General features: G+C 41.9%; 1 protein-coding gene across 2 annotated transcripts in view; it reads left to right on the top strand.

Moving 5' to 3' along the window:
- Positions 1-24257, top strand: part of ARHGAP24 (Rho GTPase activating protein 24) — a 680670-nt gene that overhangs the window by 154876 nt on the left and 501537 nt on the right. For both annotated transcript variants that reach the window (XM_044304151.1, XM_044304143.1), the window contains one exon: positions 9138-9337. In XM_044304151.1, the coding sequence (XP_044160086.1) occupies positions 9158-9337 (180 nt within the window). In that variant the 5' untranslated portion in view covers positions 9138-9157. Of the gene's footprint in view, positions 1-9137; positions 9338-24257 lie in introns of those variants that run through there.

Below are 24257 nucleotides of genomic sequence, written 5' to 3'. Positions count from 1 at the left end.
GACCTTTCTCCTCTGCCTGGGTTCTGGGCCTAAATATATGCCAATGGACTGTTGCAGTGGTGGGTGACGTGAAGCCTCATTCTCTGCTATGACATGCAGACTGATTCTCTGCTGACATGAAGCCAGATTGTCTGTTACGGGACCTCTCTGCTCTGCCTGTGTGCTAGGCCTAAATATATGCCAATGGACTGTTGCAGTGGTGGGTGACGTGAAGCCTGATTCTCTGCTATGATATGAAGACTGATTCTCTGCTGACATGAAGCCAGATTGTCTGTTACGGGACCTTTCTCCTCTGCCTGGGTTCTGGGCCTAAATTTATGAAAATTGACTCTTACAGTGGTGGGTGACGTGAAGCCTGATTCTCTGCTATGATATGAAGACTGATTCTCTGCTGACATGAAGCCAGATTGTCTGTTACGGGACCTTTCTCCTCTGCCTGGGTTCTGGGCCTAAATTTATGAAAATTGACTCTTACAGTGGTGGGTGACGTGAAGCCTGATTCTCTGCTATGATATGAAGACTGATTCTCTGCTGACATGAAGCCAGATTGTCTGTTACGGGACCTTTCTCCTCTGCCTGGGTTCTGGGCCTAAATTTATGAAAATTGACTCTTACAGTGGTGGGTGACGTGAAGCCTGATTCTCTGCTATGATATGAAGACTGATTCTCTGCTGACATGAAGCCAGATTGTCTGTTACGGGACCTTTCTCCTCTGCCTGGGTTCTGGGCCTAAATTTATGAAAATTGACTCTTACAGTGGTGGGTGACGTGAAGCCTGATTCTCTGCTATGATATGAAGACTGATTCTCTGCTGACATGAAGCCAGATTGTCTGTTACGGGACCTTTCTCCTCTGCCTGGGTTCTGGGCCTAAATTTATGAAAATTGACTCTTACAGTGGTGGGTGACGTGAAGCCTGATTCTCTGCTATGATATGAAGACTGATTCTCTGCTGACATGAAGCCAGATTCTCTGTTACGGGACCTCTCTACTCTGCCTGGGTGCTGGGCCTAAATTTATGACAATGGACTGTTGCAGTGGTGGCTGACGTGAAGCCTGATTCTCTGCTATGACATGCAGACTGATTCTCTGCTGACATGAAGCCAGATCCTCTGTTACGGGACCTCTCTCCTCTGCCTGTGTGTGTGCTGGGCCTAAATATATGCCAATGGACTGTTGCAGTGGTGGCTGACGTGAAGCCTCATTCTCTGCTATGACATGCAGACTAATTCTCTGCTGACATGAAGACAGATTCTCTGTTACGGGACCTCCCTCCTCTGCCTGGGTGCTGGGCCTAAATATATGCCAATGGACTGTTGCAGTGGTGGGTGACGTGAAGCCTCATTCTCTGCTATGACATGCAGACTAATTCTCTGCTGACATGAAGCCAGATTGTCTGTTACGGGACCTCTCTCCTCTGCCTGTGTGTGTGCTGGGCCTAAATATATGCCAATGGACTGTTGCAGTGGTGGCTGACGTGAAGCCTCATTCTCTGCTATGACATGCAGACTAATTCTCTGCTGACATGAAGACAGATTCTCTGTTACGGGACCTCTCTCCTCTGCCTGTGTGTGTGCTGGGCCTAAATATATGCCAATGGACTGTTGCAGTGGTGGCTGACGTGAAGCCTCATTCTCTGCTATGACATGCAGACTAATTCTCTGCTGACATGAAGACAGATTCTCTGTTACGGGACCTCCCTCCTCTGCCTCGGTGCTGGGCCTAAATATATGCCAATGGACTGTTGCAGTGGTGGCTGACGTGAAGCCTCATTCTCTGCTATGACATGCAGACTGATTCTCTGCTGACATGAAGCCAGATCGTCTGTTACGGGACCTCTCTGCTCTGCCTGTGTGCTAGGCCTAAATATATGCCAATGGACTGTTGCAGTGGTGGGTGACGTGAAGCCTCATTCTCTGCTATGACATGCAGACTGATTCTCTGCTGTCATGAAGCCAGATTGTCTGTTACGGGACCTCTCTGCTCTGCCTGTGTGCTAGGCCTAAATATATGCCAATGGACTGTTGCAGTGGTGGGTGACGTGAAGCCTCATTCTCTGCTATGACATGCAGACTGATTCTCTGCTGACATGAAGCCAGATTGTCTGTTACGGGACCTCTCTCCTCTGCCTGTGTGCTAGGCCTAAATATATGCCAATGGACTGTTGCAGTGGTGGCTGACGTGAAGCCTGATTCTCTGCTATGACATACAGACTAATTCTCTGCTGACATGAAGCCAGATTGTCTGTTACGGGACCTCTCTCCTCTGCCTGGGTGCTGGGCCTAAATTTATGACAATGGACTGTTGCAGTGGTGGCTGACGTGAAGCCTGATTCTCTGCTATGACATGCAGACTGATTCTCTGCTGACATGAAGCCAGATCCTCTGTTACGGGACCTCTCTCCTCTGCCTGTGTGTGTGCTGGGCCTAAATATATGCCAATGGACTGTTGCAGTGGTGGCTGACGTGAAGCCTCATTCTCTGCTATGACATGCAGACTGATTCTCTGCTGACATGAAGACAGATTCTCTGTTACGGGACCTCTCTCCTCTGCCTGTGTGTGTGCTGGGCCTAAATATATGCCAATGGACTGTTGCAGTGGTGGCTGACGTGAAGCCTCATTCTCTGCTATGACATGCAGACTAATTCTCTGCTGACATGAAGACAGATTCTCTGTTACGGGACCTCTCTCCTCTGCCTGTGTGTGTGCTGGGCCTAAATATATGCCAATGGACTGTTGCAGTGGTGGCTGACGTGAAGCCTCATTCTCTGCTATGACATGCAGACTAATTCTCTGCTGACATGAAGACAGATTCTCTGTTACGGGACCTCCCTCCTCTGCCTGGGTGCTGGGCCTAAATATATGCCAATGGACTGTTGCAGTGGTGGCTGACGTGAAGCCTCATTCTCTGCTATGACATGCAGACTAATTCTCTGCTGACATGAAGACAGATTCTCTGTTACGGGACCTCTCTCCTCTGCCTGGGTGCCGGGGCCTAAATATCTGAGAATGGACTGTTCCAGTGGTGGGTGACGGGAAGCCAGATTCTCTGCTATGGAACCTCTCTCCAATTGATTTTGGTTAATTTTTATTTATTTAATTTTTATTTTAATTCATTTCCCTATCCACATTTGTTTGCAGGGGATTTACCTACATGTTGCTGCCTTTTGCAGCCCTCTAGCTCTTTCCTGGGCTGTTTTACAGCCTTTTTAGTGCCGAAAAGTTCGGGTCCCCATTGACTTCAATGGGGTTCGGGTTCGGGACGAAGTTCGGATCGGGTTCGGATCCCGAACCCGAACATTTCCGGGATGTTCGGCCGAACTTCTCGAACCCGAACATCCAGGTGTTCGCTCAACTCTAATAATAACACACTAATCAAGAAAATGAAATTTGGAGAACAATACATAGAACACATGTTGCTTCACTATTTTCTTATCCCATCCCTTATCACCACTGATATTGTGGCATTTATATTAAAGCAGCATGTGGAACAATAAATTCTATCACACTACACACAAAAAAGAAAAATGCTTTGTTTTTCGCAAGACTTCATTCAGAGATTGCTCGATTTATCATTTTTATTACGCTATTAACTCAGGTCTCTTTCAAGCTCAGGTTCCACCTTTATCACAAGCCATAAGTTCATTTAATTTATAATGGAGATATTTACATTTCATTTTAGGAATAAGCTATAATAGAGTATAAAACTTGAATTAGTACCGTTAGTATATTGTCAGATATACACCGTTATGTCTCAGGAATTTGTCTTTTTCAGGACTTTAGTATATATCAGCTTTTTAAACAATCTTCCCACCAAACATATTTCTTGTCAATCCCGTAAGGTAACTATGTATAGTACGCTACATAACCTATGAACAGGATAACTACCCATTTAACAAAGAACAGGTTAATTTAAGCAAACTATAAAGTGGAAAACTAACGAGGTCCTGTTGGTTTAACAGTCTCTGCTCCAGAAGGATTCTTGTGTTTTATCTGGCTCATTTACTTGAGTACTCTTCATCTTCTCTCTAGTATTTTCTAAAGTGTATGACCTTGGACCATTATCCTGACTTCTCTTCCTGGCTTACATTACTGTCCTGTCTCTCTTGGTTTTGACCTGGCTTGTCTCTGTTATGGATTCTGGTTACTGATTTGGCTTTGATAGTCTTTCCCTTCTGGTTCTTACCCTGTCCACCCCACCTACTGGCAGCCAGATAAGACTCCATACCACCCAGAGGGACCCTCAGGGTTCATTTATTAGGGTCTTGAGAGGGATCAACCCTATCGGGACTGCTATTACACTGTAGTCAAGGCCCCTGTAGTGATAGGGGTTTTGCACGGCAAGTTCACCAGCTCTTGATGAATTGGGTAGCTAGAATCAAGTCTGGCAGTGGATGTGTCTTAGCTGGATAGCTTTTTTTTTACATAAATACAGAGACAAGGTCAATGCTGCAGCTCTTTTATTTCCCCCAGGATGAATATTCAGTTTACTGTTTTAGCTCTCTATCTAAATAACCTGGCCAAGGCAGAGTACCTTGTTGGCGCCCACCTTACCTTTACAAAGTAACTGTGGCACATTACCTTCAAGCTACCACCTATCTACTGTATATCCCTGACTAAAGAGAGGAAAGATCACGGTCAATAAAAATCTTACAACAATAAATAGCAATCAATGCTATTTATTGTTGTATATTTATTCGCCACATCAAATACGGGCAGGTTACTTTTATTACAACCCAGCAGCTACACAGAAGCCAATAGGAAAATTATATTTAGATATAAAAGAATCTATGCTGATAGAATATTTGCTACAGCACACTCAAAATATTAAGGAGTGCAGCAGTAAAACGTTATTTAAAGAGAACCTTTCATCAGTTTAGCCCTAGTCTAATTATGATCTTACCTTATAGGGCGGCCCCCCATTGATGCCATGGCACTTACTCTAGAGAACTGCCCCCAGCGAAACTGCGAGTCTCCGCCTAGTATAAACGAGTCAGCTCCTTATAATATAAGGCGCCGAAATCAATGCGGCCAACAGTGGACGAACGGGGAACGTTCTTTAAAAAAATAAAAATTGCCATGGCATCAGTGGGGGCCGCCCTATAAGGTAAGACCATAAATAGACTAGGGAAAAACTTATGAAAGGTCCTCTTAAAGTTGTGTGATTCAATAAAAATCTTAGAAAATAATTTTAGCTTTTTATATATATTTTATTGTTGAGTTTTATTGGCACTACTATAGTCTGCAGTCTACAGTCAACAGGTGCTAACATAGCATGTAGCAAACTGTGTGCTGTTGTGTTAATATTACATTAACACTATAGCACACAGTTTACTACATGCTATGTTAGCACCTGTTGCCTTTACTGCTGGGGGTTGCTATCCTTGGAGAGTCGTAGCAGTATTGGGGTCAGGCCTCCCTGAAATAAGAGCTGCTAGGATGGTGGCCGGCCTCACTACTGTAATAGTACCAGATGGCTTTACTTCTTGGCTCTCCATCTCTGAAGAAGTGCACTGAAATGGTGCTACAGTAGCATATGGTCTGAGATTTTTGAAGCTGTGGGATTTGTGGCCATAGACTATGGAAACTGTCGTAGGTTGCACACTATAGTACATCTGTTTTATTTATTTTAGAGCTTTGGATAGCTTGTAACTTAGAGCTGAAAGTTCCCTCTAATGTACTAGAAAATCAACAGTAGGTGACAAGCAAACGATCACAAAGCATGTCCATCCACATGCTGGCATTGATTTATATGTGAGAACAAACAACTTGGGGCTAAGAGAGTGAATTTCACCTTCTGCTTCTGCAGTTAATATTTGTAATTTCCTTTCCTCTTCTCACTGCCTCGTTATAAGTACCAATGCTTCTCGTCTATATCATGTCGAGACTTGTAATTAACAGACTTCTTATAGAAATAAGCAGTGAACCTCCTCATTATAGGATCACTCTATTCAGTTTTCTGCAAGCATATTATAATACAGCATTACTTCTATTAATCATGATTGCTTCAACATCATTCTTTAGCAATAAAAAGAAGAAACTATTACACTAAAGTTCTGAGAAGATACTTATGTTTTAGGGCACTCCATTCTGAAAGTCTTCACCCTTTCACTTTTTTCACATTTTATGTTGCAGGCTTGTGCTAGAATAAAAAAAAGTTTAAATTTTCCCCATCACTCTGCATTCAATATCCTATAATGACAATGTGAAAACAGAATGCTATAAATCTTTAGTAATTTTTTTGAAAAGGCAACTAAAATCTTGCATTGATATAAGTGTTCGGACCCTTTACTTAGCACTTAGTTACAGCACCTTTGGCAGCAATTACAGCCTCCAGTCTTTTTAAATATGATACCACAAGGTTTGCACACCTGAAATTGGGGATTTTCTGCCATTCTTCTCTGAAGATCCTCTCAAGCTCTGTCAGGTTTGATGGGGATAGTCAGTGGATAGCTATTTTCATGTCTCTCTGGCTAGACCACTCAAGGACATTCACAGAGTTGTCCCTAAGATACTCCTGTGTTATCTTGACTGTGTGATCAGGGTCATTGTCTTTTTGGAAGATAAACCTTCAGCCCAGATCCAGAGCACACTGGATCAGGTTTTCATTAACAATATCTCTGTACTTTGCTCCAGTCAGCTTTCTCAACTCTGACCAGTCTTTCTGTTCCAGCTACTGGGAAGAATCCTGGTTGCTTCAAACTTCTTCAATTTAAGAAATAACTGTGTTTATGGGAACTTTCAGTGTAGCAGAAATTTTCTCGTACCCATTTCCAGATCTGTGCCGCCATACAATGCTGTCTTTGAGCTCTACAGGCAGTTCTTTCCTCCTCATGGCTTCGTTCTGCTCTGCATTGTCAGCTGTGGTACCTTATATATACAGGAGTGTGTCTTTGAAAATCATGTCCAATCAACTGAATTTACCATGGGTGGGCTCTAATCAAGGTGTAGAAACATCTCAAATATGATCAAAATAAATTGGAGGGCCTCAGAGTTAAATTTCAAGTGTCTTAGTAAAGGGTCTGAATACTTCTGTGCACGCAAAATTTTTGTTTTTCTTTTTTAATAAAGTTGCAATCATTTATAAAATTCTCTTTTCACTTTCTGACTATGGGGGATTGAGTGCAGATTGATGGAGGAAAACGTTTTATTTTAGCACAAGGTTGCAACATAACAAAAGGTGAAAAAAGTGAAAAGTCTCAAGACTTTTCAAAAGCACTGTAGTTCAGAAGTAAATCTGACTAATAATGGAACATTTTTAATACTGTCCACCTGCAGACCTCCATAGAAACTGCAGCTCTGATATGCTGGGTATCTTTAGAGAGACTAGAATTAGACGTGAATTAGAACGACGGATTGGCTTCCCTGATTGCCACATGACGGAACTGGTCCTAACCCGGAAGTGCATGCTTCCTTTTTTTTTACCATTTAGATGCTGTGATCATGCTTGACCATGATATCTAAAGGATTAAATGCCTGTGAACTGCATTATTGCCAGTTGCAGACATTAGCCACGGGCCTCTGCTGTGGCTGAGACCCATCAGCTATGGCGCCTGTTGCACTCGCGCCATATTTATAGACCCTCCAAGTGCTGTACATGTCACAACTCCGGTGTGAAACTCCAGTTCTGGTAGACAAACAGAGAATCGTCCAGACACAAACCAGAGCATTTTCTGTCCAGCTGACTCTCCGCTTGTCTGACAGAACAGCATACGTATCTCCACCGGACCCCATTATACTTAATGGGGCTGGCAGACATTCCGTCCGCATCTGTCAGTACCAGATTCGGTGAGCTCCAGAAGGCTGTTCTCTGCTGGAACAGCCTGCCAGAATTCACACCAGAAGTGTGATGGTAGCCTAAGGATTAAACAGTATTACAGTACTTCCACAATTTACATATATATCATCCCATTATGCAGTTGAGCTAAACTGTATAATTTGTTCTGAACTTTTTAAATCCTTAAAGGGATTTTCTCGCATTACTATGATTTTTAACAGTTATGCTTATGTAGGTGCTTACCTCACATATATATTTTCAATTTGGACTCTCCTGACCTGTAAGCATGATATGTTTATATTCTGTATATAGCACTTCTTGTTGTTGTATCCAACCCAACCCATGATGCACTTCTACTTTCTCTGACCCCCCATTACAGCCCCCTGTTAGTTTATAGCTCTTCCTAGCCAGCTAGTCACATAGACACTGCCTTATCTCTGCCCCTGTTGATGTTTTTATATGTCTATGGACATAACATGATAGGAAATAAGAAAGGGATGCATGGACATGGTCATGTGACTACAGCCCAGAATGGAAGATAGAAAAAATAAAGGTGAAATAAATATATTACAAAATTACAGCTAACTTCAGAAATTACTTATGTTTAATAGGTTGAGTATAGGGTTCATCTGCTTTATGTCTCATTTGTACTCTTGTCTTATTATATAGACTTTCCTGCAGGTAGGCCATTATAATATTTGGATGACCGTTGACGTTGAATTAGTTTTTTTTTTTTTTTTACATAGCCAATTCTATAAAGTTATTATATATGCCATAGTTTTGGGTGTACTTATGTTCTGCAGTGTACTGCTTGTTTATGGTATAATTATCTAAAAGGTGTCAACTTCTGCTTACTGCGTAATGGCTTAAATCAATGTTTTTGACGTTGCTTAGTCTAAGGACCCACATGAATGAGGTAATTAAGGAAGTAGATAGATTCATGGAATTGATCAAAATGTTAATCTTTTGCCCTGTACTGTGTTTATGAGAAACTAAGATGGTAAGAATAGTACAGAACATGTCTATGTCAGCAGAATTTGATTCTACAAAGAGGAATTGCAGAGAAGTAAGGTTGGCTACATTCCATACTACCTGAGACCTCCATGATTAACTCCCTTCCTTTGTTTGCCTTTTACAGCTGAACCACACTTTTTTGAAAGTAGGTTAGCTCCCTGCTGATAGCCACAGGCATGGAGATAAGTTTGAAGAATACAGTAAGAACCCTTTCAGTTCAACTTTTGTTGTCAGGGACTGTTTATTTTACCATCATGTCTCTACTGAGGAAACTGTTTTGCTTTTTTTCTTTCCTCTGGAGCAGAGATGATTTCACGTATTCATTTTTCTTTTCTCTTCTTTAACAGAAAAGTCTATCAGTCTGATTATGGATGACTACAATGTCTCAGCGGAGAGCCCCCAAACTGGTCAAGGACGTCAGAATGCAATTAAGTGTGGATGGCTGCGAAAGCAAGGAGGTTTTGTCAAAACCTGGCACACGCGTTGGTTTGTTCTCAAGGGAGACCAGCTCTATTATTTCAAAGATGAAGATGAAATGAAACCTTTGGTGAGTAAATGAAACATTGAAAATAACCAGTTATTAAAAGCATAGTCCATGAAATGTTGACTCGTTATAATTAGTGTATTTTCAAGCACCTCTTAGTAGTTGGCTCAACTTGTGGAATAACTGTTGTGGTTTATGATAGTGTTTTGGGTGTCATTTGATAGTGTTGGGTTGTTATTAACTATATATAATCATATATATCGTTAAACATTTTGTCGTGCATGTTCATTATATACTTGGAGGTGGGGATTTATCAAGACTGGCAATCCCTACTCCAGTCTTGATCCCCTGTGTGCTGGAGTTGCACCTAAAATGTGCCTAATGTATTAATAGGCAGATGACTCTTAATAGGCACATTTTTGGCTCTCCTTGTGCAAGAAACTCAGCTAGTAACTGGGTAGACTTGAGCTATATTTTACACCAATTTCTATAGCGGGAGGCCTTGGCCCTTTCTTTGCCATTTAAAATCACTAATTATTCTGCAACTATGATGTGTCCCATAATTAACGTCACTTTTGTGATTTAAACGCTTTGTTAAATCTTTCCCTATATCTTGTATATACAAATATATAAATATTTTATTCGACTACACAAGGGGTGTAAAGTGGCTCAAAGTTGGCAATTCTGGAAGGTTTTTTGAGAGTGTTCCTGGGCAGATCATAGTTGGGCTTAAAATGTACTGCAAATGGGGAGTCTAATGTTGGAATGCATTACTTTTCCCCCCATATATTTATGCTTTAAAATAGATAGTATTAGGAAATTCTGCTAAAGCCTCCTGTTTGAAAAATAAATTCAGAAAAAAAAAGTGTTCATGTTGCCCACAGTGACAAGATTTGATATTTCATTTTTCCAGTTTTTTCAGTTTGAAGTTTAGAAATAAAATATCAACTTTGACTGTAGTAATTGCCAAGCCGGACACCTTTTCCTCTAAGGTTTTGTTCAAACCACAGTGCACATTAGGTGAACACATTGTGAAACAATCTAATACAAGGGCACCCGACAAAAATGTAAAACAAGCAGTTCTTCATTTTTTTTACATCAGTGGCAAATATATGCAACCGGGTGACATATTGTACAAGTTTTGCTGCATTTTCCCTTAAGTACTTTTCATATATGATGCCATATGTGCTCTCACAATGTTGCTTGGTGTTATAATGTGTTTCTGATAAAGTCTTCCTACACTAGTTAGTGTACATGATGACGCCACAGACAATTCCTATAATTTATTGTTAGAATTAAGCGAAACCCGAACGGAAAAGTTCGGGTTCATATCAAACTTTGCAAGTTCGGGTACCCGGACTCGAATTCAGACTTTTTGACTGATGTTCGAGTTCGGGTTCGGTGGTTATAATGAAAAATAATAGCATTTTTAAAACAGAATACTAAATAAAATGTCTACTGAGGGGTTAAAAATAAAAAACCTCACCTCATCCACTTGATTGCGCAGCCTGTATCTTCTTTTTTTCAGGACCTGCAAAAAGACCTGCGGTGCTGCTAGTGTTGCTCGGGTGCTCTAGTGCTCGAGTAGAACACTTTGGGATGCTTGGGTGCTCTACAGAGCACCAGAGCACAATAGAAGTAAATGGGAGAACAAGAGCATTAAACCAGGAACCCCCCTGCTCTGAAGAGGGGATGGTGTCTGTTCACAGGAAAAGGTCAGAAATTGATGGAAACACCACCAAAATGGTTTGGGAACAGCATGGGGAAGATGTCTGGGTGCATCTTGAACTCCCAGGTCGCTGCTGGGAACAATGTTGTCCGAGTAGTGTGCCACTTTTAGAGACTGACAATAATGCGCACAAAACCGAAGATAAAAGCGTTTTTTAAAGGAAAAATTGTTAGGAAACTTTTATATTAAAGTGCAATTGCTGCCAAAAATTACAAGGAAGAGGCACTTCGATACAACCTGTATATCACATAATGGAGGCCCTCATTCACATTGTGGTACAATTGTTCAGGTAGTGGGACTCCTACACTCATAAAGCTTATGCACTAAGTGAAAGGGCTGCCAAAAATTAGAAGGAACCAGCACTCCGATACACCCTTTATTACACATCAAGGAAGGCATCATACACACCCTTGAAAAATTATGATTGATGTCCTGCTAGTGACCCTCTAAAACATTAGGGGAGAGGTCCTGCTGCTTATTTGACCATCTAAAACATTAGGGGTGAGGGTCTGCTGCTGAGCTGACCCTCTAAAACATTAAGGGCGAGGGTCTGCTGCGAATCTGACCATCTAAATCATTAGGGGTGAGGGTCCACTGCTGAGCTGACCCTCTAAAACATTAGGGGTGAATGCCTGCTGCTGATCTGACCATCTAAAACATTAGGGGCGAGGGCCTGCTGCTGATCTGACCCTCTAAAACATTAAGAGCGAGGGCAGCCTAATAAGCATGTTGATATGATGGAGGAGGAGGATGAGAAAAGGAAGATTGAACCAAATACTCTCTTTTGTGGTGGAATGCATGGGAATACAGTGTATTCAATACACCATAAAAGCCACATTTAAAGTACCTTTATGTTCACCCGCTTTCCTGTAGTGGAGTAGAGAAGTCAGGGGCAATCCAGGCTTTGATTGAATGGCGATAAAAAGAGCTACTCTGAATATCCGAGTGTGGGATCACTTGTTTGCTAAAACTCTCCATGGTGGGAGGAAGTAGGATGAGGGACCAGACTATTGGCTACTGAGACTAAACTTTGTGAATTACAGGGTGGTGCTTAACCGACTGGAAGCATTATCTGCTGCAATCCAACCGACCATCTGGTTGCACGGGAGTGACTTTGAGAGTGTTGTCCTGCTCCATCCTGAAAACTGGGACATGAAGCTAGGTATCGTGGATGAGTGTGTTTCTTGTGTTCTGGCAGCAGGCACAGTTTCGCCATGCCCACGGCCATGGCCTCTGTGTGCACCATCAGCAGCACTGCCACTTCCCCTTCCCTTAGTGCTCACCTTGAGCATATTAAATGGTATATATGCTTGAGATGTAGTGCAGGAGATGTAGTGCAGGTAATGTTGCTGTCACCAGCAGCGAAAAAAATATACAGAATGTCAAAGATATTTAGGATGCACAAACGTTATACAGGAGATGTAGCACAGGTAATGTCGCCGTGACCAGTGGTGAAAAAAATTAAACTGAATGTCACAGATATTTAGGATGCGCAAACGTTATGCAGGAGATGCAGCATAGGTAATGTCGCTGTCACCAGCGGTGAAAAAATTATACTATATGTCACAGATATTTAGGATGCGCAAATGTTATACAGGAGATGTAGCACAGGTAATGTCACTGTCACCAGCAGTGAAAAAATGTAACTGAATGTCACAGATATTTAGGATGCGCAAACGTAGCAGCCAACAAATGTGCGGGGAGGAGACTCGAGCATCGCGCTCGAGCACGCGCACTGTTCTACCAAACACCTCGATGTGCCGAGCATGCTCGCCCTTCACTAGTGACCGCAGGTCCTTTTGCAGGTCCTGAAGAAAAGAAGATACCGGCTGCGCGATCAAGCGGATGAGGTGAGTTTATTTTTTATTTTTAATCCATCAGTAGACAATTTATTTAGCATTCTATTTTAAGAATGCTAATATTTTCTTATAACGGAAAAGAATAAAGTGAAATTCAGGTCCCTATCGACTTAAATGGGGTCCAGGTTCGGGGTAAAGTTCGGGATTGCCGAACCCTATTTACTGTATGTATGTCTGATACTATGAGCTAATTTTTTTCGGGCTTGAATGTGAATCAGTGTTGGCTATGCACCAGGCGTGGGGAACTTACTGCATTTGTAAAGGTCATCTATATGACCACATTGTATGGCTTTCAGAGCAGACAAAATGGGATTTCAAAGGCAGCTTTTGTGTGGTTGAGCTGCAATGCCGGAATGTCCATCACTGGTTTTGCTCTTTCCAAGAAGCAATTTTAGTTTGCTTTTTGTCAAGACATTCATTGAATAGCAGAGTAAGCTTAAGGCTATGTTCACTTATGTCATGGGAGATGTTTCAGATGGAGATTTAAGTAAAGTCACGTCCTCAATCTTTCTATTTTTATTTTGTACAATAACGAGTCTCATTTTCCAAAGCGTCTGAAAGAAAAACTGTCATTGTTGCCAGTAACAACCAATCAGATCTAAGCTTCCATTTTCCAGAAATGAAAGCTGATCTTGCATTGTTTGTAATGGATAATGAGGTCAATTTATTCTTTAGTCAGTTTTGATAAAAGAGGGCCATTGAGTCTCCACAATTCAGAATTCGCTGTTTCGCACATCTTTAAAGATACTGTTGTCTAGAGCTATTGGTCAATTTTCTATACACCAACCGTAATGGAGTTATTGTTAATTTGCCAAGTGCCAAGAGTGGTGTAAAATCACAAAAAAACACAGCGTATTTTCACGATATTGGCACATGGCAAAATTAAATATTTATTTAATCAGAATTTAGGCAAAAAGAGGAAAGATCTCTATATGACATATAATATTATGCAAGGTTATTAGAGCCTAGTATACTACCCTGGGTTTCTTGTCAATATGTATGCGTTGTCTGGAGGGTACTTTTTCTCATTACAGAGAGCGCATGTTATGCGTAGTATGTGTGCAGAGTATTGTGAACCAGGCAATGCCCCTCTGGGTTTCTGAAAAAGATATTCAAATTAGCTTTCCGAAACCTATTTGATGGCAGTAGATGTAAGATTTGCTAATTTTCATAAATTATTCCTAGGAAACCAGAGGAATATTGACTTTGTTAGGATCCTCCTCATGCATACTCAGCAAAAGAAATAGTACCCCAACCAAGGCCTCTCAGGCAGCCTAGCAAAATTTGCTTAGCTCTCTTATTAAAGGTAGTTACATAGAAAGAGCTGGATTTCCAGTATGGGACACATTTCATGTCCTTTTTAGGAAGGAGACTAACTTGCATGTCTTTTCCCCAGAGAAGCAAGTTACAAGCATTACAAGCACAGCAATCTAGAAAAGATCTTATTATGAAAAGCACTGATTAATAAGTTTGAGGCTACCACTACGGGGAAATTGTATTATGTAAAAGCACAAATTGAACAACTATAAGTTTACCACAAAAACTTTGTGGGAAAATACAGAAAATTGATCTATGAAGCACAAAGAGGTGTTTGCAAATACATACTAGATACTAGAGATGAGCAAATCAATTCTAGCAATTTGGAATTCACCCAAGATTAAAAAATATATATTTGAATTCTGATAAATTCAAATATCTTGTAATTAATTTCAGGTAAACCAGGATAAATCTGCATGCAAAAATATGTGCAGGTCAGTTTTCTTTCTGAAAAGATTTTAAAAAACTGAATGTTTCACAACTACAGCATAACCTTTCTAACATCCCTCAGCCTTTTAAACAGAGTTGATAGATTAACTAGAATAACTGTAGCTAATACAGCCACACACCTGCAAACAGCGCTTCCAGAACAGGATCAGCTTTTCTACTTGAGAGGCTTTGGGGACCTTTGGCTCTGTATTATTTCTATTCTGGAGACCACTTAGTATATGTGGCAACTATTTTAGACTAAACTAGGCAATGCTCTTGGTGGTTTCTGGGAAAATATATTAAAATTAGTATTTCTATGAGCTGGCATCAAAATAATTACTTTTATCTTTTTTGTGAGGAAAGCAAATTTCTATAGGTTTGGGTTTTTGGGAAAAATATTCAAATTACCGTAGCTTTTCGGACAAAAAAGATAAGAATGGTAATTCTTTTACAGATTAGCTGCTCGATTACACAGGTCAATTACAGGGAATGAGTCTTCTTATGAAAGCTTGTTGCTACTTAGAATTATTCCTTAGGAAATGTAAAAGACTTATTGTGTTTTTGAGTTCCCTTAAAACATATGATTATACTGATGCCATGTGCCAAACCCTAGGAGGGAGGCATAAGGGTGGAGAGGATAGGACTGATGGCTGAGGCAATAAGGGTATTTGTAGTCCTCATAGTTGCTACTCCAGTGTGCTCCCAGGCCACGTTGCCAGTGAGTGTAGCAGCGCAACTGTTCTTCCTCTTGGGGAACACCCAAGGCTTTTAGAGTCTCTTGCCGGATGGTGGCTGGGGTGCCCTTGATATTAAGGAAGAATTAGCAGCAGGGTGCTAGGCAGACAAACAGAAGAAAGATGATGATCGGATATGGAGACCACATAAAAGACTGTCTTGAGTATAGCAAAACAAAGTCTCTCCTTTACTGAATAGATGATAGGGGTCACACTACAAATATATGCAGTAGGCAGAGTCCTCAAGAATTTCACAGATTAGGCCATTTCCAAAAGGCTGCATGTAGAAGGTGGCTACTATGATAGTAAATATGCAAAAAATGGGGTTTAGTCAGCACCTCCCAGTGCGCAGGTGCACGCTGCCATGGCAAAGGCCTAGAGGAAAAAAGACAATGCACCAGCACCCTGCAAATCAGATAAAGTACAACAATGCCATAGTCACAAAAATTATAGTGCTAATGCTACGCTTATTTTTATAAAGTGAGATGCTTGGCCAATGCATTTTGTACAAAACCATCTGAGCCCGTCTGCCGTACGTCAAGGCGATCTCTGTTAGTTGGGTTCTAACACTAAATACTACCTGTTATGCGCCATAATGGCCGCCATAAAGTTCAGGGAGTGTTGAATCCACATGCATGTTGGATCCACTCTGCCTTTTGACATTTTTGGTGCCATAATGGCCACCATTACAAGGGTGCTGCTGCATTGTCTTTTTTCTACTATGATAATAAGCCATCCTGTGCCTCTCTCTTTATAGTCATCAGCAATCTTCTCAAAATGAATGCAATTCAACAATATTTATCTGTAGTCCCCAACTGCTTGGCGCAGTCATAAATCGAATTACCAATTTGATTCAGAAGTATGGCAGGTGACAGATACAATAAACCCAAACCATGGGCAGTAAACTCTAAGGTGTACGTGTTAATTATCTTTACTAAATCAATCTAAGCACTGACTTCATGATCCTCTATCATCGCTAATAATTCTTTCTTTCAGAGATTAATCCTTAGCAAAGTTCCTTTTTTTCTGGCAGCTTTCACTGACAGGAATAGTGATTCTATCTTGACCCACTTGGCAGCAGCACACAATAGATACATCTTATCTCTTGCTTAAACATCAGAAGACTCCCTACTAACCAGAGTAAAATGGGACTAGAACAATAATTCTAAAAAACTGCCAGTTAACTGTTTCCTACCTATACATAGCCTTGGTGGGTTACATAGTGCATAAATCATAGTTAGTCATAACCTTTGTGGGTTTCATAGTGCATAAATCCTAGTCAGTATCATAATGAACACTTTAGCCACCTTACGAATAAACCATAAAGGCAGTGTCGGACTGCCAGTAAAATTTATTTTGGGGGCCCACCATACGGATACATTCAAATATTACCTGCTCACACAGCAGTAAGATGCTACCAAATGATTGAATATGGGTGTCCTTGAAGCAACTTTGAGAAGGTAGATCTTGGGGAAAAGAGGATACTGGCTAGCTGTCCTCTATACCTAGAAGTCATCTCAGCTGATCTGACCATGTCTATAATAATAAACTGGGGATTTTCTTTAATAATCTATCATGTTTTTTATATGATCATAGGCTGGTTGAGGTGCTGTACATGGAATATTTGTATGTAGTGCAGTAAATCTACTGTGTTATGTGCCACTTGTGCAGGGGGTGGAAGACTAGGGGCCCACCTTGCTCAAGAGCTTACCGGGGGATTCACCTGTACTCCTGTGGGCCATTCCGAGTCTGCAGACTAGAAACAAAGCAGGAATTAACCCTTTAGCAGTTAACCAGGTATTGATCTTTTTAGCAGTGAACCAGCAGGTCACTGCATTGACATACTTCATTTCATTCCTTTTGAAAATTTGCTAAATATCTGCTGAGCATCTAAATGACATAAGATGTAAATGTTCTACTGAAAAGTGACTATGATCATTTAGAATGCTGAAGGAATAGCTGATTGAGCCTGAGTGCATTGGCAATTAGCACATTCACCAATACACAAAAGCAGAATGATTTAATCCATACTTAAAATAATCTGTGTCAGCAGTTTAAGGAATGGATTTTCTGTTATAATTTTCAAGGTTTATGTTACCTTCTAGCTCCAGAGGTCTATGTCATTACCAAGAAGTGAATTTAACTTAGGTTGTTGGAATATTGCTGTGTATTCGGTTAGCAAGACATATTGACTGGCACTGTCAAATTAAAAGTCAATCAGGCTCCTATGACTTAACACTGAACTATAATTTAGGGGAAAATATTCATTTTGTGACTAAGGCTACTTTCACACTTGCGCTTGATCGGATCCGTTCTGAACGGATCCGATCATATTAATGCAGACGGAGGCTCCGTTCAGTACGGATCCGTCTGCATTAATAACTTAGAAAAATTTCGCAAGTGCGCAAGTGCGCAAGTAGCCTGAGCGGATCCGTTCAGACTTTCAATGTAAAGTCAATGGGGGACGGATCCGCTTGAAGATTGAGCCATATGGTGACATCTTCAAGCGGATCCGTTCCCATTGACTTACATTGTAAGTCTGAACGGATCCGCTCGCCTCCGCATGGCCAGGCGGACACCCGAACGCTGCAAGCAGCGGTCAGCTGTCCGCCTGTCCGTGCGGAGGCGAGCGGAGCGGAGGCTGAACGCCGCCAGACTGATGCAGTCTGAGCGGATCCGCGTCCATTCAGATTGCATCAGGGCTGGACGGAGGCGTTTGGGTCCGCTCGTGAGCTCCTTCAAACGGAGCTCACGAACGGACCCATGAACGCTAGTGTGAAAGTAGCCTAAGAGGGATTTAGGCTACTTTCACACTAGCGTTCGATCGGATCCGTTCTGAACGGATCCGCTCATATTAATGCAGACGGTGGCTCCGTTCAGAACGGATCCGTTTGCATTACCATGAACAAAAAAAAAAATATATATATATTTTTTTTTTTTTTTTTTTGTTCATGATAGTGCAAACGGATCCGTTTTGACTTTACATTGAAAGTCAATGGGAGACGGATCCGTTTGAAAATTGAGCCATACTGTGTCAACTTCAAACGGATCCGTCCCCATTGACTTAGGCCTCCTGCACACGACCGTTGTGTGCACCCGTGGCTGTTGTGCCGTTTTCCGTTTTTTTTCGCGGACCCATTGACTTTCAATGGGTCCGTGGAAAAATCGGAAAATGCACCGTTTTGCAGCCGAGGCCGTGATCCGTGTATCCTGTCCGTCAAAAAAATATGACCTGTCCTATTTTTTTGACGGTCAACGGTTCACGGACCCATTCAAGTCAATGGGTCCGTGAAAGAACACGGATGCACACAAGATTGGCATCCGTGTCCGTGATCCGTGGCCGTAGGTTGCTTTCATACAGACGGATCCGAAGATCCGTCTGCATAAAAGCTTTTTCTGATCTAAGTTTTCACTTCGTGAAAACTCATTTCCGACAGTATATTCTAACACAGAAGCGTTCCCATGGTGATGGGGACGCTTCTAGTTAGAATACACTGCAAACTTTGTACAAGACTGCCCCCTGCTGCCTGGCAGCACCCGATCTCTTACAGGGGGATATGATAGCACAATTAACCCCTTCAGGTGCGGCACCTAAAGGGGTTAATTGTACTATCATATTCCCCTGTAAGAGATCAGGGCTGCCAGGCAGCAGGGGGCAGACCACCCCCCCTCCCCAGTTTGAATATCGTTGGTGGCACAGTGCGCCCCCACCATCGCCCCCCCCTCCCTCCCTCCCTCTATTGTATTAAATCGTTGGTGGCACAGTGTGCCAACCACCATCGGCCCCCCTCCCTCCCTCTATTGTATTAAATCGTTGGTGGCACAGTGTGCCAACCACCATCGCCCCCCCCCTCCCTCTATAGCAGTAACATTGGTGGCAGTGTGCGGTCTCAACAGTAGAAGATTCATACTTACCTGCTTGCTGCTGCGATGTCTGTGACCGGCCGGGAGCTCCTCCTACTGGTAAGTGACAGTTCTTTAGCAATGCGCCGCACAGACCTTTCACTTACCAGTAGGAGGAGCTCCCGGCCAGACACAGACATCGCAGCAGCAAGCAGGTAAGTATGAATCTTCTACTGTTGAGACCGCACACTGCCACCAATGTTACTGCTATAGAGGGAGGGGGGGAGCGCGATGGTGGTTGGCACACTGTGCCACCAACGATTTAATACAATAGAGGGAGGAAGGTGGGCCGATGGTGGTTGGCACACTGTGCCACCAACGATTTAATACAATAGAGGGAGGGAGGGGGGGCCGATGGTGGTTGGCACACTGTGCCACCAACGATTTAATACAATAGAGGGAGGGAGGGGGGGCGATGGTGGGGGCACACTGTGCCACCAACGATATTCAAACTGGGGAGGGGGGGGCTGCCCCCTGCTGCCTGGCAGCCCTGATCTCTTACAGGGGAATATGATAGTACAATTAACCCCTTTAGGTGCCGCACCTAAAGGGGTTAATTGTGCTATCATATCCCCCAGTAAGAGATCGGGTGCTGCCAGGCAGCAGGGGGCAGTCTTGTACAAAGTTTGTAGTGTATTCTAACCTGAAGCGTCCCCATCACCATGGGAACGCCTCTGTGTTAGAATATACTGTCGGATCTGAGGTTCACGAAGTAGCTCATATCCGACAGTATATTCTAACATAGAGGCGTTCCCATGGTGATGGGGACGCTTCAAGTTAAAATATACCATTGGATTGGAGAAAACTCCAATCCGATGGTATAAAAGAACTCCAGACTTTACATTGAAAGTCAATGGGGACGGATCCGTTTGAAATGGCACCATATTGTGTCAACATCAAACGGATCCGTCCCCATTGACTTGCATTGTAATTCAGGACGGATCCGTTTGGCTCCGCACGGCCAGGCGGACACCAAAACAACTTTTTTTTCATGTCCGTGGATCCTCCAAAAATCAAGGAAGACCCACGGACGAAAAAACGGTCACGGATCACGGACCCACGGACCCCGGTTTTGCGGACCGTGAAAAAAAACTGTCGTGTGCAGGAGGCCTTAGGCTACTTTCACACTAGCGTTCGTCGGTCCGCTCGTGAGCTCCGTTTGAAGGGGCTCACGAGCGGACCCGAACGCAGCCGTCCAGCCCTGATGCAGTCTGAATGGAGCGGATCCGCTCAGACTGCATCAGTCTGGCGGCGTTCAGCCTCCGCTCCGCTCGCCTCCGCACGGACAGGCGGACAGCTGAACGCTGCTTGCAGCGTTCGGGTGTCCGCCTGGCCGTGCGGAGGCGTGCGGATCTGTCCAGACTTACAATGTAAGTCAATGGGGACGGATCCGTTTGAAGATGCCACAATTTGGCTCAATCTTCAGGCGGATCCGTCCCCCATTGACTTTACATTGAAAGTCTGGACGGATCCGTACGAGGCTATTTTCACACTTAGCTGTTATATGCTAAAATAATGCAGACGGATCCGTTCTGAACGGAGCCTCCGTCTGCATTATTATGATCGGATCCGTTCAGAACGGATCCGATCGAACGCTAGTGTGAAAGTAGCCTTACATTGTAAGTCTGGACGGATCCGTTTGCCTCCGCACGGCCAGGCGGACACCCGAACGCTGCAAGCAGCGTTCAGGTGTCCGCCTGCTGAGCGGAGCGGAGGACAGACGGAGCCATACTGATGCATTCTGAGCGGATCCGTATCCACTCAGAATGCATTAGGGCTGGACGGATCAGTTCGGGGACGCTTGTGAGAGCCTTCAAACGGAACTCACAAGCGGAGCCCCGAACGCAAGTGTGAAAGTAGCCTAAGAGAAAAAAACATTGCATTACAATTATTATTATTTTTTAAGATATTTCTGATTTTAAGTTTTGGGTCATTATTGGGGTTACTGAATTTCCAAGCATATTTCATTAATCTCTTAAAATCCACTACTCCACTCCACTACTACTAGTGCCTGATGCATCATTATCCTTTGCATCAGAGAGTTATAGATGCCAACCTAATACCACTATCTTTTAAGAAGAGTTCCAATTGTTTTCAGTCTTTATTAAACTTATGTAAAGTGTTAAACCGAAGGGCCATCAGTTGCTCCATAGCATATGTATAAATCAAATGTCCCATATAACCCTCCCTAGAAATTCTAGGTGTCTGTTTCCAGTTCTTTGCTATTATAGCCCTAGTTATATGCAGAATATGTGATGCTAGGCATTGGTGGGCATTAGGTATGTTATCAATCTGAATGAAAAGTAATGCCAATGCCGGATCTGGATTTATTGGAGTACCCAAGATTTTGGACATCAAGGCGAAAGTATCTTGTCAGAAGGGATAAACTGATGGACAACTCCACCACATTTTTTTTATATGTGGTGGAGTTGTCCATCAGTTTATCCCTTGTGACAAGATACTTTTGCCTTGATGTCCGCACCCTCTCCAGCAATCATCCGAACCACTCGGGTCACTTTTATAAATCCTCACAGGGGTAAGGTGCCATTTCAGCATTATCTTTCTCGATAGTTCACACATTGCTACTCCTCTACCAAACTCCATGGGCCATAGATTAGCTTTCCTCCACTCCGATAAATCAAAATCTCTATTCAAATCCTTTTCCCAGCGAAAAAAATTAAGGAGTTTGATAAATGTAGATGCCGTTTTATTTGCAGAATAAAATAAGGAAATCCCTCTTTGTAATTTAAATGATTGTATAAAATACCTTATATGTTCCACAGGAAGGTAGAGTTTGGGAGTTGGGTGCCTCATCAATAAGATGAATACCATTCATTTCCAGAGAGGGAAAATATATCTCCTAGTCCTTTAAAATTAACAACCGATCTCCATCATATAATTGTAAGACTTTATTAATCCCTGATTCAGACTATGAAGCGAGATTTAGTCCTCCGCTTTAGTGAGTAGGTAATTTAAGGGTACTCTTCTCCACCTCATCTGCACTCTCCTGTTGAGACAACTATTCCCTCCAAACTCTCACTGAGGTCACAATGGAAGATGATGATAATTGGTCTTTGTTTAACTTTGATGGTGTTGCCTTCCTTAGTAAACTGATTAGAGGGACTTGAGCTATAGCTGTCTCAATCTCCGTCCATTTTTTTTATATGTCTTGGGTCCCACCAATGTTTTAACTGATATAGGATTACTGCATTATAATAACTTTTAACATCGGGTACACCCATACCTTCCTGATGCCAAGGCCGTATTATTGTTTGAAAATTAACCCTTGCCTTCTTATAAGACCAGACAAAAGCATTAGTTACATCTTGCAGATGCTTGATATACTGATCAGATAAGGGGTAAACCAATGTTTAAAACTTATATAGTATGATAGGAAGAGTGAACATTTTTTACTGTAACCACTCGGCCCATCTAGAAGAGAGGAAATTTGTGAAAAGGCAAAAGCTGCTTCTTAACCTCTTCAATCAATGGTTCATAATTAAATCAATATAAATCTCAGCATTTTTCTGGTGAATATATGCCACGATATTCCTGCTTCTTTCCACCAATTGATATGGGAGATGTAGCTGTAAGTATATTTGTGTATTTAACAGCACACTTTTATCTGTATCTTATGTGACTCTATTATATATTTTTGCTATGAATCTTCAATAAAGATGATAATTTTATTATGGTATCTTGGGTCTAGTACCTTATATTTGGTGATATTAGTTTTTACAGTGTGGTAAAATTACACATTACCTTCATTCTACGTGTCATTACATTTACAGCAATACCAAATTTATATAGGTTTTTTATATTTTAATGCTCAAGGATTTTTCTTTCTTTGCATTGCCATATTCTGATATCCATAGCTTTTTTTTGTGGGGCAATCTGTAGTTTTTATTCCTATCATCATAGGGTAGGTCTGACTTTTTGGTCACTTTTTTTCAATATTTTTGTAAGATGAAGCAACCAAAAAATGGTGATTCAGGCCATGTTGATTTTTTTCCCATTACAGCGTTCATTATATTTTTTTTATTGTTTATTTTATGTAAAATGGGAATAGGAGGTGATTCTTTTTGCATTATAAAAGTATATTTTAAAAAAATTTCACTTTATTTTTAGCTGTACAAGAGACTTAAACATGCGATCATCAGATGGCTTCTACCATAGGTTTACCATTGCAGTATATGGGAAAATTGCTGTGCTCCTATTGTGCCCTGGGCAGTGCTCAATAGGAACATAACTATAGCAGGCCCTCACAAGGAAGGTGTCATAGCAAAAGAATGGCTTTTACAAACTCATTGCCAGGAAGGGGTTGGGGCCTCTAGTATCATGGAGCCCAATCAGAGCTAATGACCCATCAGATCCTATGGTAGCAATTGACCAAGGCATCTGAGGGGTTAAATGTTGTGATGACAGTTGTTTCTGAATAGTAAATGTTGTTAATTAAAAAAATAACACAAAGAGTAAATGCAAAACAAAGGGGGGATATTTGTCAAACTGGCGTAAAGTAAAACTGGCTAATTTACCCATAGCAACCAATCAGATTCTACGTTTCATTTTTCACTGCTCCTCGGGAAAATGAGTGGAATCTGATTGGTTGCTATGGGCAACTAAGCCAGTTCTACTTAACACCAGCTGGGTAAATTTCCTCCAAATACTTTTCACCTTTCAAAATAAATAAAGGTAATAAAAGTTCTACAAAAAAAATCAATATGTCATTCTTTGAAGATAACTCATATTTAGGTTCTGCATTTCTCCGGCTTCCTTTAAAATTTGAGTTGAGTGTCAAGATGACCTTTATTTTTGAAAATGCACAAAAACAAACTTATGAATACATCCTACTCAATCCCTTTTCTCTCTGATTGCAAAGTGCTTATGTTGTTATCACATTCAAACCAAATTTAACATTACAGACAATGGAACAACGGACAAAAAAGATTATAGATTGTTTTTATATAACGTGTTCTTTCACCCTTTTCTCTAGCTGAATACAAATGTAATAT

The sequence above is a fragment of the Bufo gargarizans genome, chromosome 1 (genome assembly GCF_014858855.1).
Source record: "Bufo gargarizans isolate SCDJY-AF-19 chromosome 1, ASM1485885v1, whole genome shotgun sequence".
NCBI lineage: Eukaryota > Metazoa > Chordata > Amphibia > Anura > Bufonidae > Bufo > Bufo gargarizans.
This window is presented reverse-complemented; position numbering and strand designations above follow the sequence as displayed.